At 41.1% G+C, this 18,090-nt stretch overlaps 1 protein-coding gene across 6 annotated transcripts in view; it reads left to right on the forward strand.

Moving 5' to 3' along the window:
• Window positions 1–18,090, forward strand: part of LRGUK (leucine rich repeats and guanylate kinase domain containing) — an 81,330-nt gene that overhangs the window by 15,512 nt on the left and 47,728 nt on the right. For all 6 annotated transcript variants that reach the window (XM_048836705.2, XM_048836706.2, XM_048836708.2 and 3 more), the window contains exons 8-10: window positions 7,157–7,237; window positions 9,011–9,097; window positions 10,595–10,701. In XM_048836705.2, coding sequence (XP_048692662.2) covers window positions 7,157–7,237; window positions 9,011–9,097; window positions 10,595–10,701 — 275 coding nt within the window. The remainder of the gene's footprint in view (window positions 1–7,156; window positions 7,238–9,010; window positions 9,098–10,594; window positions 10,702–18,090) is intronic.

Here is an 18,090-nt window from a genome sequence, read left to right on the forward strand (position 1 = left end):
CCAGCTGTGCCAGAGAACCTCTACTTATACCTTAGCTACTCCAGCATCCAACCCCAACAGATCTTGCCAATGTCCCTCAATCCTGTAACATGCAGGAGGTCAGACTGGATGATCATGATGACCTTAAAGTATGTGAGCTTCTCCTGGGCCTCTGTCATAGAATACCAGTCATGCATACTGTAAAATGGCTTTTGTTATACAGATAAATGTTCACTGGAGACTAGGGTCAGACTATCCAGCTCTTTTATATCTGTAATCTTAACAAGGATTTGAATCCTGGGCCATATAGGCAACAATTAATCCATTAACCCAGCAGATCACTGAGACACCAAGGTCTTTAATTTCAGAAATGACCCTCAGTGGATGAAGTAATATATTTTATTGGACCATTTTCTGTTGGTGAATTCAATAAAAGATACTACCTAACCCACTTTGTCTCTCTAATCCTGTAACCAACAAGGCTACAACACAGTCTACCTCGATGGATGAGTCATTCTCCTTTCAAAGCCAAGACTTTGTGGTTATGATCTGAACCCACCTGAAATTATGTATTTTAAAATGCAAATAAAAAGCAACAATAAAAACTGGAAATTGAAATATTCAGATTATTCTCCCAATTTTCAGGATACATCTACAAGCATTAACATAACCATTGTGAATTCTCTTTATAGCGTCATGTTCAGGTCAACATTTAAAAACACATCAGTGTTTAAAATCACACAAGGCAGGATGCTAACTATAGCATGGTCCATCATTAGAATTAATAATGCAGCCTCCATTGCCTCATGTAGTTTTTTGTTCTCTATAGCAGGCAAAAGCTATTAATTCTGCCTCATCAACATTTGGTTTATGTCCTCTTTTAATGAAATGTTACTGAAACTGATCAATGAATTACCACCTTTCCAATATCTCCTTCTCTAGAGTGACTTTAAGGGGATATTGCTAACATTGGTAAAATCTCAAATTTCATTTACCTGAAAATGTTGCATTAAACTATTCAGTGTTCAGTCAGTATCTTAGGTGGCTAGTGTTCTTTTTTTGACAATTTCAGAATAACAGCCGTGTTAGTCTGTATTTGCAAAAAGAAAAGGAGTACTTGTGGCACCTTAGAGACTAACCAATTTATTTGAGCATAAGCTTTCGTGAGCTACAGCTTACTTCATCGGATGAAGTGAGCTGTAGCTCACGAAAGCTTATGCTCAAATAAATTGGTTAGTCTCTAAGGTGCCACAAGTACTCCTTTTTTTTTTTTTTTTTTTGACAATGGTATTAGAGTCAATGTATTTTACTAAAAATTCCAAACCATGTTACCTACTAGTGCGGAGTTTCTCTATTATCGCGAATGATCACACTGGATTTCATCTTCTCCCACTTTCAAGGGTTGGAAGAAAGGTCTGGAACCAGTTCTGACTCTGGAACAGTCTTCCAAGTGTTTACAGCTTCTTCCATATGAATGGATTGGAGGCAGGACTTATGGTTCTTATATCCCTGAACTTTAATCCCTGAGCAAAGGGAGTAGCATTGTGATCTATGGCCCTCATTTAGATATCTTAGACAGTGGTTATGAGGGTCAAAATAGAGAATGTAGAGCTGTAAGGGCTGTTCCTTGATCTCTATGATCTTTTGCAGGTTTTGTCATATATAGCAAATAAGAAAGATTTTATGGGAAAATTTCCCTCTGAAAACAACATTAGGGTGCAGAACCAAGAAACAATAAATTATCTACTTCCAGAGGGAAAACCTCTATCTAGGGGAATAAACAGTGTCCAACAAGATAAGAAGCAGAGGGAATTCAGACTTGCTGCTTTGGCATTAGGAAGGAATTGTTGGTTTATGGGAGGCCATGTCCCATCATGTAGCTTCAAATGGAACTTTTTCAGGCACAGGTGCATTCCAGGATCCTTCAGAAGTGTCTAGTATAACAGTCATTTCTGGGAGAGAGTGACAGTACTCTAGGCAGGTTTTCTGATCAGTGGAGTCTTTTGAGTTTCCCTTTTCCATGAGGCCAAGGAGACTGAGCGTTCCTCTTATGCCAGAGGTAGATAGGACACATTGATGGGACAGTGTAGGGAAATCTTTAGCTACCACTTCATGAACTGTATACATCTAAAGGTTAAAATAACTATCCAGAGATCAGATTTCAGAGTAGCAGCCGTGTAAGTCTGTATTCGCAAAAAGAAAAGGAATACTTGTGGCACCTTAGAGACTAACCAATTTATTTGAGCATAAGCTTTCATGAGCTACAGCTCACTTCTTCGGATGCATTCAGTGGAAAATACAGTGGGGAGATTTATATACATAGAGAACATGAAACAATGGGTATTACCATACACACTGTAAACAGTGATCACTTAAGGTGAGCTATTACCAGCAGGGCGGTGGGGGGGAACCTTTTGTAGTGATAATCAAGGTGGGCCATTTCCAGCAGTTGACAAGAACGTAAGAATGGCTGACTTAGAGCAACGCTTCCTCAGCTCTCGTCCCCTAATGCCCCTACTCTACTTGCGCTACATTGATGACATCATCATCATCTGGACTCATGGAAAAGAAGCTCTTGAGGAATTCCACCATGATTTCAACAATTTCCATCCCACCATCAACCTCAGCCTGGATCAGTCCACACAAGAGATCCACTTCCTGGACACTACGGTGCTAATAAGCGATGGACACATAAACACCGCCCTATACCGGAAACCTACTGACCGCTATTCCTACCTACATGCCTCCAGCTTTCACCCAGACCACACCACACGATCCATTGTCTGCAGCCAAGCTCTGCGATACAACTGCATTTGCTCCAACCCCTCAGAGACAAACACCTACAAGATCTCTATCAAGCATTCTTACAACTACAGTACCCACCTGCTGAAGTGAAGAAACAGATTGACAGAGACAGAAGAGTACCAGAAGTCACCTACTACAGGACAGGCCCAACAAAGAAAATAACAGAATGCCACTAGCCATCACCTTCAGCTCCCAACTTAAACCTCTCCAATGCATCATTAAGGATCTACAGCCTATCCGGAAGGATGACCCATCACTCTCACAGATCTTGGGAGACAGGCCAGTCCTTGCTTACAGACAGCCCCCCAACCTGAAGCAAATACTCACCAGCAATCACACACCACACAACAGAACCACTAACCCAGGAACCTATCCTTGCAACAAAGCCCGTTGCCAGCTGTGCCCACATATCTATTCAGGGGACACCATCATAGGGCCTAATCACATCAGCCACACTATCAGAGGCTCATTCACCTGCACATCTACCAATGTGATATATGCCATCATGTGCCAGCAATGCCCCTCTGCCATGTACATTGGTCAGACTGGACAGTCTCTACATAAAAGAATAAATGACACAAATCAGACATCGAGAATTATAACATTCAAAAACCAGTCGGAGAACACTTCAATCTCTCTGGTCACTCGATTACAGACCGAAAAGTGGCAATACTTCAACAAAAAAAACAGACTCCTCCCCCCCCCCCCCCACTGTTCCTCAGACGTTCTTGTCAACTGATGGAAATGGCCCACCTTGATTATCACAACAAAAGGTTTTTTCCCACCCGCTCTCGTGCTGGTAATAGCTCACCCTAAGTGATCATTCTGGTTACAGTGTGTATGGTAACACCCATTGTTTCATATTCTCTATGTATATAAATCTCCCTACTGTATTTTCCGCTGAATGTATCCGATGAAGTGAGCTGTAGCTCACAAAAGCTTCTGCTCAAATAAATTTGTTAGTCTCTAAGGTGCCACAAGTCCTCCTTTTCTTTTGTCCAGAAATGATATTGTTCTGGGCCCTTTCAGCTGTCCTGAATTCGTGATTCAACAAAACTTGGAGCAGTAATATAACACTAGCTTGGTTAGATGCACAATATGTCTGTTTTAAAGACAAGTGTCTCATTAACTGCTCTGTAATCATAATATGGCACCTGTGTTGTTATCTCACCATAGTGGAACATTTTTCCTTTAAGTACTATTCTGTTGGAATTCTTCATTCATAGTATCAAAAGAATAGGTCTGGAAAATATAAAGCAAAAGGTACACCAATTACTACCTTTCAGCAGGTGCTTCATATTCCTGTATAAAAAGAGAAATCAGAATCCTATGATATAAAATAGGAGGATTTTTTAATGTAGCCACAATCAAAACATAGTGCCATTGTTACTGCAGAAACATGGATACTGGACTAAGTGTGCCTGTAGCACAAGCAGCGTTGCTTGCTCCAGAGATGGTGCATTTCCAGGTGAACTGACTCACCTACTTATTTTTCTTCTGGAAGATCAAGAAGCTTTTAGCATCTCAAGAAGGAATCATTAAGGGGTTGCAGAAACTAAGAAGAGGTCAGGTCGGGCAGGAGGTCCTAATATCAGGAGTTGTGACAGTTGGATGAACACTGAGTAAAGCCTGGTGTGCAAAGCTGTGTCATGCAACTTGTTTTTAATTGGTTATTTTTGAGAGTCCTTGTTCTCCATTATTCAATTTCAGAAAAGCTTGAACTGAATGAAAGCTTAAAATGTCTGAAACAGCTGGTCTGTGTTCTCTGAATCCTATATTAAGAGAGGTTTCAGAGTGGCAGCCGTGTTAGTCTGTATTAGCAAAAAGAACAAGGAGTACTTGTAGCACCTTAGAAACTAACAAATGTATTTGGGCATAAGCTTTCGTGGGCTAAAACCCACTTCATCAGATGCATGCAGTGGAAAATACAGTAGGAAGATATATATATACACACACACAGAGAACATGAAAAAATGAGGGTTGCAATACCAGAGAAGCTAAATGCATCTGTTTGAGATCCTAGCGTGCAACCCTCTAGCCACTCACTAGGCCTTCTGGGAGGGGAATCCAAACCTCTGAGTTCTGGATACCTTGGGCTGTGTTAAACTCCTGGAGCCCAAACTGAGTCAAGCCTTTCCCCAATCTCTGGTTTCCTAGGCACACTTTCAGGGTGCAGACCTTCTATCTGGCATCCCCCTTTGAATGCTGAAATCCGCTGTCTACCCTTTAGGCACAGTGGTGACCCTTCAGACTTTCCAGTGTTTAAACACACACCTCTCCCAGAACTCCACCCATAAGGTGTGATGCTTCTGGTTTGCAGTTTAGCTCTCTCAGGGGCATGCAGTAGTTGTGAAGCAATCAACACACACGCATTTGTTAAGTCTATCAACTTTATTCATTTTATATTTAATCATGTAAAACACAGGTGAGTAGAGACCAGCAGGCTACTTGTCCAATTTTAAACTGGACTGGCCTGCTTTTGTAATCTTTGTCCCTTGTCCAGTGCTGAAATGAAACCAGACAAAGTTTTGTCCAGTATCAGATGTGGGACGACATAATGAAGAGTGTGGTGTTCTGCCCATGCTGGCGTGACCTCACATACAACATGTCCCTGCCAGCATGGCTTTGCACGCAAGGCAGTGCGTTCAAAATGGCATCCCCTTGCAGCTTGACCTCGCATGTACTGTGAGTGTAAGGTTACGCTGGCAGAGGTGGGGTCATGCTAGTGGAGGTAGGCTCACACCATTCCCAGAAGCACCAGAATGTCCAGTATTCCAGGAATGTGTGAGTGGCCACCCTAAGTACAGATCACACAAACAATAAAATACTCAAGACACAATGTCCCTCGCTAGCTCATCCTTCTCTTGGGAATCCTTGGAGGATCATCTGTGTTCTCTCAGGTAGGCAGGCTCTTCTGCCCCCTTGCCTATCCTGCCCCTGCAGCAGCCTCCCTCATCTTAATCTGGTACAAAATGGCATTCAGTCCCAGTTTGTTCATTCTCCTCTGTGATTCCCTTTATAGACTCCTGCTAGGATCACTTGCTTCTTTTGTTCTGCCTTTTGGTAATTTCTCACTGCTCTCAACCTCCCTCATCTTCAGACAACTGGGGGCAGTGTCTTCTCCTCCCAGCTAGAGGAAACCCATTAGCCCAAGGTATTTGAATAGACCATCATTCAATGCACTCACCATTGTCTCTGACCTAGAAGAGACATGACACAGCCCCGCTAACTCAGAGTGGATCTATATGCCTATAAGCTTTCCATGACACAGTAGATTCATGATACAATTTAATAAAATTCACAATTCAGAAGCGGTACAGACCAAACCTGCAATTCGTCACAGCATCAGTTCAGGACTCTCTAAAAATATAAAGCACTCCTACAAAATAAAGTGAAATAAGTGGGCAAAGATACTATTTTTGAAACAGTACAGAATGATTTAAAAGATTTACATTAACTGGCTCCGACAATGACAATTTACAATCCAGTTTTTCAAAAGTGGGCATAATGGTCTTATCCGCAAAAAAAATCCATACTTGTGAATGCAACTTGTATGATTGCATAGGCAAAGGGATAATTGTGTGCACAAATGAGTACTTGCATGTGCAGATAATAGGGGTGGGGAGACTTTCTGATTAGGCGTCATTCTACACACACATCCACTGTCAGTGCATTTATTCTGAATCATTCAGTATCTTGTGTTGTTTTTCAACACAGGTAATATATAGGTAGGTGATGACATGTCTTGTTTTAATTGTCAAGTCCTGTGATTGGTCTTAGCATTCAAAAGCAGCCAATCAGGCAGGTTTTAGAGTGAGGGCCTTCACTCTGACTTTGCTGTGGACACCAAATGAAAAAAAAAGTCCTTTACAGAAAGGGAGGTTTTTTTCCTGCTTGTGACTCTAAATCTGCAGGAACTGACTGCAAGCTACAGTCTTTCAGGGCACCCTATTGCCTGGCTAGTTCCCTTCAGCCAAAAGTACTACTATCTGATAGCGGTTTGTTTAATGGCCCGTATGAAACGTGTTGGTGGTTCTTAGTGTATTTCCTAAGGGTCCAAGTACTACATAAAAAACAAAAAAAATTTGGGCACTTCAGGGTTTGGCAAGGTACTATACAAGGGTTGGAGACAGCTGTCTTTTTAAAATAACCATCCAGTCTTGCCTAAGCAAGTTACCCAAGCATTATCGAAGCTACCTGAGTTGTGTGACAAGAAGTGTGTTACTGCATGCCGTGGATATGTTACACCTTTGGTAGGTGTAGTGGGGTTTTCGTGTCCACATTTTAGTTTGGCACTAAGATGCTTTCTCCCCATAGTTATCTTATGCTATGTGGCTTTTTACTGATATCGTTTTTTTCTGTGCATAACTAGATTTCTGAACTGGGTGAGCTGGAATATCTTGAAGACCTGCCTCTGCTCAGAGTGTTCAATCTGTTAAGGAACCCAGTACAGGTAAGAAAGAGGTGAACACGTAACTGAAAATATACTTGCAGTGAATAGTTCATCCTATGTCAAAGGGTTAGAGAGATGTATGGACAGAATAGATGCTGGGCATGCCCCTCTAAAAATACGTAAAAGCGTTAGGGCCCTGATTCAATTCCCAATGAAGTTCATGGAAAGGATCCCATTAATTTCAGTGGCAGCTAGATCGAACCCTGAGTGAGCAGTCACCTTTTAAAATTGCCTCTCCTTGGAATTGCTGTAGCTTGTCAGGCCCAGGATATTAGAGAGAGAAGGCGTTTGAGGTAATATCTTTTATTGGACCAAACTCTTGGTGAGAGAGACAGGCTTTTGAGCTTACACAGAGCTCTTCTTGTGTAAGCTCAAAAGCTTCTCTCTCACCAACAGAACCCTCATCCACCTTGTCTGTCCTTGGAATGGGCATCTTTCTTTCTTTCTTTATGATAGACTTATTTCTCATTCAAGGGCCCTACAATCTTCCCTGGTTGATGAGCTAAAACAGCCCATTTATCAGTGACAGAAACCTTTAATGTGGAGTCAAATCTTAAGTACTGTCTTTGTACATCATGTATTTATAATGTGTCCTGGATGGTGCTGAAGATTAAAGATCCTAGCACCCTGCTTTGATGATTTTAGATCCTCTTTGAACTTCATAGTGATTTCCAATGTCTGGGGAAGAAATATTAAGGGCTTATCTTCTCCCTCCTGTTTTAAGATAACTGTCGATTTCTGAGGTGGCTTCCTTGAGAATAGCCTGTTGTTGCATGCAATGGAATGAACATAAAGAAATGTTGGAAATACACCACCTCTTCCTGACCTTGCAGCATTCTGCATCGTTTCAGAAAAAATCTGGACGGGTGAGGGAGGAGCAACACATTTAGAACATTATCTGTGATTATATTATGTCCTGTAAAGTTGCAGAGTTGGGTGGGGGAAGTGGAGCATAGGGACCTATGAAAAGTTGGGGAGGTGGGGAACCAAGGTCAAGGGGGTCTGTTGCATCCCTTGCCCCATAGCAAATGATGTCCCTACCCCTTTGATATCACAATAGACAAAGCTCCTGAGAGCAGAATTTTACCCCATTAAAATGCATCTGTGTGTGCGTGCATGCGTGCATATTTTTTCCAGTTAATTTACAGGGTTTTCAGTTACTTGTGAAAAATAAACAACAATTATCTTAAAACAGCTTTGCGACTGTCTTTGAATTTCAATAGTTTAACAGGACCTGACTTTTCTCAGAATTAATATGCTTCAGCAGGTTGTCAAGATGTCAGCTTCTTATTTAATTGTTAATGATTCTTTTTTATTATGTATCAGACTTATTTTTTTTAGTGATTTACAGGCATACATAGTAATTATATTTTATACTCTAACTAAAGAAAAGTTCCCATAACACTTCTTGCAAGATTAGTGGTATTAGCCATGGGTGGTTATCTAATTCCCATATGGGTAATTACTTTCTGTCCATCCATGTTCTCTGTACATTTTCAGTTGGATATGGTATTATTCTTCAGTTCCTGTTCCAAACTGTTATACAATGTTGCTTCAAGATGGTAAACAGCTCTCTGATGTCTTTCTAGAGGTGGCTGCATTTCAGTGGTGGAGGAAGTGATCGGTTTATGCAACACATTGAGATCTTTCGTGGTGAAAGACATTATACAATATTATGTTAAAATGGCCTTTGGGATATTATTTGCTATCTGAATTTAAATATTTATATATGTAAAAGTGAAAACAACTGAATGCTTCTCTTATTTCTACCAGGAGCAAACAGAATATTGGCTCTTGGTGATTTTCATGTTGCTCCGACTAACAGAGCTGGATCACAGGAAGATTAAAGTGGAAGAAAAGGTATATGGCAACTGTTGGAAACACCATATAGTTCTGGAATGGTGCTAAATAATCCTGTTTCCTTCTGGGCAAAGGTGGTAAATTCAACTAGTTTTCATAAATATTTATGTGCAGATAAAAAATTGCTTTATGTGAGGGGAAAAAATTCCCCACACTCCAGCCAGTAGGTATCAGTTCAGTTCAGTTTTGCTTTTAAGACCCTGACATCTGACGATATATCTGTTGTATTGTCAAAAGCAATTCTAGTTTATCAATATACAAATATTACATAAAGACTACATTTCTTAATGAAAAAGTAGATTCTAACAGTTAGAGAAGTCCCTAGTTAGTTGTTTAGATTCATTAGTTAATATTTGTAAAGTGCTTTGACGTAATCACCATGTTACTGCTGTTATTTTCTTAAGATATCTTATACTGCAAAGTGAACTGTCTGAAAGCTATAAAATACTGGTAATTCTTTTAGCTGTTTTTATTAGTCAGGATGTGATTTTAAAAGAGCCTTCCGCAAGAAGTAACTGGAGGGACCAGTTGGTAACCTGGCACTGTGTAGAATGTTTCACTTCTAGGGCTCCTTTTGTATTTACAGGGGAGCTGTATTTAGAAATACACGATTCCTGTGTATAAGGGACTAGAATGCATGGGCCAAACCCATATTAGAATCATCAGGATTAACAATTTGCTAGCCTAGGTTGGAGTCTTGGCCAGAAAACTTCCTTTAAAAATGGTCCTTAGCTTCTTCACTCCAGCCTTGTCACCCATATTAGAACTCTTTTCAAATATGATTCCCCAGCAAGTGTAGACAGGGTCTAGATCACTGATTTAAATCTGTCTGGGATGAAGTAGCCAAAAGGGCTACCATCTGATAGCTCTGGTTTGGTGGCCTGTATGAAATAAGTTAGTGGCTCTTAATCTATTTCCTAATGGGCTGCTGTCTACATAAAAAAATATCCACTGATCAGTAACATGATTAGAAGTTTCAGCAGAATGGACCAAGAATAGAATGGGCTCAGAGACTGACCTCACCTCTCCCTCCTAGATCAAAGCTGAAGTACATTTTCAGGACCATTTTGGGGGAAGCTTGCATTGGTGGTACCCCAGCTTTCACTTTTTGGGGGAATAAATGAAGGATTTCTGTCTCTATGACTTTCATTCTGGCATTTTTCACCAGCACTAAGAACAGAAAAAGTAATGAATAATAAAAATATAGACAAAATGAGTGTGTACTTTATGAGCTGACCCCCATCCCTTAGCCTTATCCCTCCACCCAAGAAAAGATAGAATAAATTAAGAGAGATGATGAGTTAGTTTTGGGTGCTTTCCACCTATTTAAATTTCCCAAAAAGCTTTTTTTAGTCGAGCAATCATAGACAAGCAAGATATAATGATTGCCTCTTGTAAATATGAAGCCATCATTATTCAGACTACTTTATTCAGGGTATTGCAGGTAAGAACAAGGACATCACTTTTCCCTTCCTATGCCTCTAACTCTGGAAACAGGTTGCTGCTGTGAACAAGTATGATCCTCCTCCAGAAGTAGTTGCCGCTAAAGATCACATGACCCATATTATGTACAGCATGATTCAGCCACAGAGGATCTTTGACAGGTAATCTGATCTTCAATTCACATCTGGTCCTGTAGGTGGCACTCAGGTAAAGCAGAATATGTGGTTATATTTAGTGGGACATTTGTCTGTCCCTCTTCCACCATTAAATCAGTCTAACAAAGAGTAGGCATTCTGCAGTCTGCTGTTGTCAGCCTGGAAATTAGGCATATCCTGCTTGGTTGAATTGATTATGAAATGAAGTTAGTTGCTCACCTTGAAGCTCTGAGACAGATTGCCCACAGCTCTGTTTCTTTTAAACAATCTGTTGAAGCAGATGGCCATTTGCACCATAAATGAAAGATGCAAACACTCTATCAATACCCAGTGGCAATTTAAAAATCTCGAGAGGGAGAAGAGAGCTCTAAAATTTATCTTCTTTCTACTCTATTTACTTCTTCCCTTCAAACTGTTGGCATCCCATTGTGAGCAAAATAGCTTTACTTTGCAACTCAGAGCACAATTTACACGCCCAGAGTCAAATTTTCAAGCTTGCATTTATGGAATTCTGGCCAGTTCTGCATTTGGAAGGAAAAGATGTTGACTACAGGTTAAAGCACGGAACTGGGAGTCAGATCTTGGTCCTGTTCCCTGCATTGCTGTTGTCTTGCTGTGTGACCTCTCTCTGCTTCATTTTCCATCTCTAAAATGGGACTATCTATTTCCCAGGGATGTTGGGCTCACCATCTCTTAATTCTTGAATGTTTGTAAAGTGCTTTGAAATACTCAGATGAAAGGTGCTGTAGATATGCACATTTATTATTATTAAGGTCAAGATTTAGGCACTTATCGCCACTTAAGTTCCCAAAAGCCTACTTTAGCACCTAAGCACCAATTTGGGTACCTAAACACATAACTGGGCACTCTGACTTTTAGAAGACGCTCATTGTGATTCCTACAGTTAGAATGGCTTCCTCTCTATGGACCTGATCCTGAAAGTTGCTGAGCATTGTCTCCATGGCTCTGATTGCTCTCAAGGGGCCCAGCAGCCTGCAAAAAGGCAGTTAGCATCTTGTAAGATTGGGCTGTAATTGAGTATTTCTTGACTAGCACAATTGTTTTTCCAGAAGGCATCCATGTTTGGCATCCCTTCCAACACAGACATAGGCCCAGTTCAGGTATTTCTTTATGGATATGTATGTGAGTTCAGTGCTGGAGATATACATGTCTGTAAACCTCTGTATTGAGTCAGAAGTACTGTATAAACAAACAGATAAACATATAGTCTGGCACTTAAGGTGGCAACCGATAATGTTAATTAAGCTTTGAGTGCCTGCCAGTGCTCAGCTGGAAAAGCATGCACTGCATTCATTAGTGAAATCTTCCTAATGATTTTTTTCTAATTTTCTAAATTAGAAAATGCTCCTTGTAGCCACATTTTTATAGTTCATTTGCATTAATCTCCTTAGATCACATGCAGGACATTTTTATTTACTGTATTATTAATAATTCCATTAAAAAACTATGTAAAGAACTGTAAAGTTGAATAGTTGTACACTCAACAATCAGGAAATGTCAACGTTAACATTGTGCAATGCCCTTTCTGCATAGGCAATACAATACTGTCTTTAATTATAGAACATTCTACTATTTAAATAATACAGTATAATATGTGATTTTTTTTCTACAACTTTAGATATACATGAAGGCTAAGTCACAGTATATAAGTACATGGGGAAAAGAAATTTTGTCACAGAGAGCTTTTCAGTCTAGCAAACAAAGGTATGAGTTAGGTATAAAGGCTGGAAGTTGAAGCTAGAGAAATTAAGATTAGTAATAAGGCACAATTTTTTTTTTAACAGCTAGGGTAATTAACCATTAGAACAACTTAACAAGCATTGTGGTGGATTTTCCATTACTGCAGATTTTAAAATTAAGATTGGATGTTTTTCCAAAGATATGTTCTGGCTCAACCACAGCTATTGGACTTGAAGTCCTATGGCCCGTGTTATACAGGAGATCAGACTAAATGATCACAGTGGTCACTTTGGACCTTAAAATCTATGAATCTTTGAGAACTGTGTATTACTTTGAATGCCAAAGCCCACAAGTTGCAAAATACACAGTGAATGAGCTGAGGGCACCGCACCTTACAAGATACTCCTTACAAGGTTGTGGGGGGAAAATTGTATGACTGTGTAATTAAAGACTTTATTGTAATGTGTTCTTCTGATAAAATAGTAAATATGGGGACTTTGAGGACATGTTCCTGTGGTCTAGCAACAGGAATGTATTTAAAGAAATTAGAGTTCTAAGTGTCGTCATATCAAATAATTATATATTGTATAGTTACATGATATGACCCTACTTTATAAAAGAGATGACAATAGAGAGAAATCTGCATTTTACCAGGTTGTATCAGGTACTTGTGTGTTATATGTATTTATAAGGGATATATTATAAATCTATTGAAGAAACTGATTTTATCTTTACATGCTGGGTTGGCATCATTAGTCTCATGTGACATGGCCTTGAGAGGGTAATGAGAACATCTGTACTGTGTGTAGATAAATTCTGAAATCACCAGTTATTAAACATATTTCATGGAATTCCCATATTTAAAATGGTCCCTTTTTAATAATTCACTCACTGGCTGTAATAGTTATTGCTGTCACTGGCATCTGTTGGGCTTGTTCTGTGTTGAACTGGTCCCTTCCTGACAGCAAATGGCAGAAAGGGGGAAGGCAACATGAAAACATGGAGTAACAGTGAAGGAAGGGAGAGTTTCTTGACTTGAACTGAATGCATCACAGTAGCAACTTTTTGATGTAAAAAATATAGAGAGAATATTTTGCATATTGTTATCATATTGACATTTTTAATGTCTTGGTGTATTTTGTAAAGATTATTTTTGTGGCAGTTGTGTAAATATGTCTAAAATCAGGATAAAAGCTATGTCCCTAAGGGTGCAGCACTTCGGGTGCTCATGCGCCCTGTGCCTTTGATCAGAGATTTTTGGTGGCAGTGTCCATTCAGCCCGCACATGTGTCCTACACATCCTCGTGCCCTGCACTGAAGCGTTATAGAGCTGTGTGGGCAAACCATCCTCAGTTCCTTCTCAACCACCTTCAGCCTGAGACTAAGTCTCTAGCATGTCTCCTTCTACTAATACTTTAGCATAGTTAGTTAGTTATAGTTGTAAATAGTTTATATTTGTAGATGGTTTCCCTTTGCTTTGTTTTCCCCATTTAGTCGGGTCACTTTGGACTCTATTTCTGGGGTATGCCTGGATTCCCAGTCTTTAAACATCGTCTTTCCTGTAAGGAGTCTATCCTGATTAGTGATGGACACTCTGTGTGTGTGTGTAAAGTGTTTGGGGGATACTCATATTCCCTTGAAATGTAAGATCTGTACTTTATTTCAAAGAAGATCTCATCAGAAGAGGGAGATCAAATTCAGGCTTCTCTTGATGGAGCAAGCCTTAAAACCAGCTTTGGCTCAGGGCTTTGAGAACCACCCTATATGGACTGCCCTGTATATCTCTGGATTTCAGTCTCCTGGAGCTTCTAGTAGTGAGACTGCTAATACGTCATCTACCTACAGATCCAGGTCACCAAGAGCTTTTAGGGGTAAGATTCCTGCTATCCCAGTTGCCTCAGGATCTTGGTCACCGAGGGACATAAAGGAGAAGGTGGTGACTACCTCAGCCATTTCAGGATCCCTGTCACCAAAAACCGCCATGGGGGTGTCTGCATCTGTGCCTATAGTACCAAGACTCTAGCACTCGAAGTTGATGGAAACTGATAAGAAAAGCAGGAGTGCTAAATCTCTGTGAAAGAGGCCTCGGTCACGGAAGACCACCATCCCCAAAAGGAGCACTGCTGAGGCTCCAAGTGCTTCTGGTACCATGAAGAGTTTGAGGCTGCTTCTAAGGCCACTACTAAAAAAACCACTGGTTCCAAAGATCTCCTTTGCTTCCAGTAGTCACAACCACACTAGCAAGAATTCAGCATTACCTGACCCTTCAGTACCCTTGGTACTTATGCTCTGGACTGCAACATGTGAATATGTTACTTGGGGGTGCTGATTCCTCAAGACAGATACCTACCTCATACTGACACCAACCTCTTATGTTCTTTGGTATCACAGGAGTTCAGATACTTAAGAGATCTCTGTTTCTAATGAACTGAAATATCCACTGATTACTGGTATCGTACACCTTTTGATACAGAGATCATCTGGGTCACCTGATACCCACATCTCATTGAGTCCTTCTGGTTCTCCAACTTTGATAATTCATGGAGATCAGTTATCACCTCCTTTAGAGAATGTGCATGAGGACTCTGACTCGGATTCTCAGTTTTCAGTTCAAGAGTCTCTATTTGAAGAGTGTTTATTCACCTCTGCATACTGAAAGAAGCGAGGATAAACTTCCACCACTTTCAACCAGCTGGGATGACCAATGGTAGCTATCTCTGTCTATGCCCTATGACTCTCTCCAGCAATCTTACTGGGACCCCTAGGTCCTATACTGCCAACAGTTTCTAAGGGCTCAGAGTACAAACTGCAGGGAACATAGGAAATTCCATTTCCCTGTGCCTTTGCTCCCTCCTCATCAAACAGAGTTTGTACAAGAGACCTTTGAGGAGCAGGAGGCAAGGGCTGATGAGGAGGTGAAACCTCATCCAAATATCTCCATCCCCTGATGAGGCTATGATGCCCCCTCTACCTTCATGGCAGATGAGTTTTGTCAGTTGCAGGACCTGATGAAGTGAGTTGTGGACATGCTTCAAATTCCTTTTGAGGAAGTTCAGGACTCCCATTATAAACTCCTAGATATTTTGCAAACCTCAACCTTGTTGCAAGTGGCTTTTCCAATTAACAAGGCTCTCTTTGAGCCAGCCACACTGATCTGCTAACCTCCCACCATGGCACCTCCTACATGCCAACAAAAAGTATTACCTTCCTTCCAAGGATTTGGAATTTTTATTTATACACCCCACACCAAATTCCTTAGTTGTGGATGCAGTGAATGAACATGAAAGGCAGCAGAACACCAATGCTGCTCCGAATAGTAAGGACCAGAGGCATCTTGATCTTTCTGGTCACAAGAGCTACTCCTCTGTGACATTACAGTTTAGGATAATGAATCACCAAGCACTCATGTCCAAATGGGACTTCCTGAATTATAACAAATTTAACACCTTTATTGAACATTAACCAAAAGCGCACATGAACAATTCAAAGCCATCATACAGGAAGGTCAGCTTTTAGCAAGAACATCCTTGCAGACCTGCTTGAATCCAGCTGATACCACAGCCTGTTCCATTTCCACCACCATCATGATGAGATGAGTGTCTTGGCTTCAGCTGTTGGGCTTCCCTACAAAAGTGCAGACTATTGGTTAGAACCTTCGTTTTTATGGCTGTAAGTGGTTTTGGGAGTCTACAGATGACACGCTTCATACCTTGAAGCACTAGTCTTAGATCCCTCGGGATATATATGCCTGCATATAAAAAAGTTTAGCAGGTCTCAGATGGCACAGAGATCTCACCCAGCTTATTATTCTACCTTCCATAGATCACCCAAGCCACTGGCCAAGATGCTTAGTTATGCCAGCTACTACCATAGCTGTCTCATCCCACTCATCTTTGTCACCCAGGCACAAGTTTTGATGGCTTGGTCCACAGTCTAAACCACCCTCTTAACAAGGATTTATTGCTCCACCATCCCAACCTCCTTCCCCTCTTTGGACACGGTCTATCCCAATTTCAACCTGCTTGGGAGAACGTAACATCCAACAAATGGGTTTTGGAGGCCATAACATCTGGTTACACCATCTGTCCCTCCTTCCCAATCCCAGTTTACGTCTGTCCCTCCTTCCCAACCCCCTTCCCCATCCCTTTTCAGGGACCCATCTCATGATCATTTTCTCAGGCAGGAGGTTGCCTCTCTTCTATGTCTAGGGGCTGTAGAACTGGTACCAGTACAGCACAAGTGAGAGCAGTTCTACTCCAAGTACTTTCTGGTGCACAAAAAGAATGGGGGATGGAAACCAATATTAGATCTCAGACATCTGAACAGCTGTGTGAAACATAAGAAAATCCAGCACGGGGACTCTAGCAGCTATAATTCTCTCCCCAGATTCCAGAGATTCATTTGCGACTCTTGACCTTCAAGGCATCCACTTTCATATTGTAATTCATCCTTCTCACAAGAGGTTTCTTTGTTTCATAGTCATAGAATATCAGGGTTGGAAGGGACCTCAGGAGGTCATCTAGTCCAACCCCCTGCTCAAAGCAGGACCAATCCCCAATTTTTGCCCCAGATCCCTAAATGGCCCCCTCAAGGTTTGAACTCACAACCCTGGGTTTAGCAGGCCAATGCTCAAACCACTGAGCTATCCCTTCCCCCTGTCAATGACAACCACTACTGTGTGCTGCCTGTTGTCTTCTCCTTTGCCCCAAAGATATTCCCAAAGGTTATGTCGGTCATATCTGCCCATCTTTGTCAAATAGAGATAATCATCTTCCCTTATCTCAATGATTGGGTAGTCAGAAGTCAGTCTTATCATGAGGTCCTATCGGTATTGCAAACCACAAGGTCCACAGTTTAGGCCTCCAGTTCCCTCCTGAAAAGTGTGTTTTGACTGCAGTTCAACAGAGAGATTTTCTAGATGCCATAACAGGCAAAGTTTACCTTCCTGCGGACAGCTTTATTAACCTAAAAAAAACCTTGCTGCAAGAATTCAGATAAGTCCTCAAGCTGCAGCAAGAAATTGTCTTCAGCTGTTGCTAATATGGCAGGATGTATCTTTGTAACTCAACATGCCAGATTACATCTCTGAAGTTTTCAGGGATGGCTCAGGACAATTTACATACCAAACACACACAGTCTCAACAGATAGGTCTTTGTTCCTTGGCAAGATCAATTGGTGGAATACTCTTCTAAGATATGTTTGAGGGTTCCTTTCTTTCAAGCTCCTCCAACTGTTGTTATAACATCAGACATATCCCTCTTGGGCTGGGGAGCTCCTTTTGGACCACACACCATCCAGGGCAAATGGTCCACCTAAGAGTGTCTTCTGCACATAAACATTCTGGAACTGAGAGCAGTCAGGAGGACTTGCTCCCACTTCCTCCCATTGATCAGAGCCAAATCCATCAAGATTATGACAGACAACGTGGCCTGCCTGGTCTACATCAATCATCAGGATGGGGCATGTTCCCCATCACTCTGTGCTGAATTGATGAAATTCCTGAACTGGCACATAGCCAGCTGGATATTCATCACAGCAGCTTATCTTCTGAGCATTCAGAACACCACCACCAACAACCTCAGAAGACGCTTCTTCCAGAGTTACAAATGGGAGTTGGATTCTTAGGTCCCTCCACAACATATTTCTAACCTGAGGGTGTCTAGAAGTCAATCTATGTGCCACTGCAGCCAATG

The sequence above is a fragment of the Caretta caretta genome, chromosome 1 (genome assembly GCF_965140235.1).
Source record: "Caretta caretta isolate rCarCar2 chromosome 1, rCarCar1.hap1, whole genome shotgun sequence".
Lineage (NCBI taxonomy): Eukaryota > Metazoa > Chordata > Testudines > Cheloniidae > Caretta > Caretta caretta.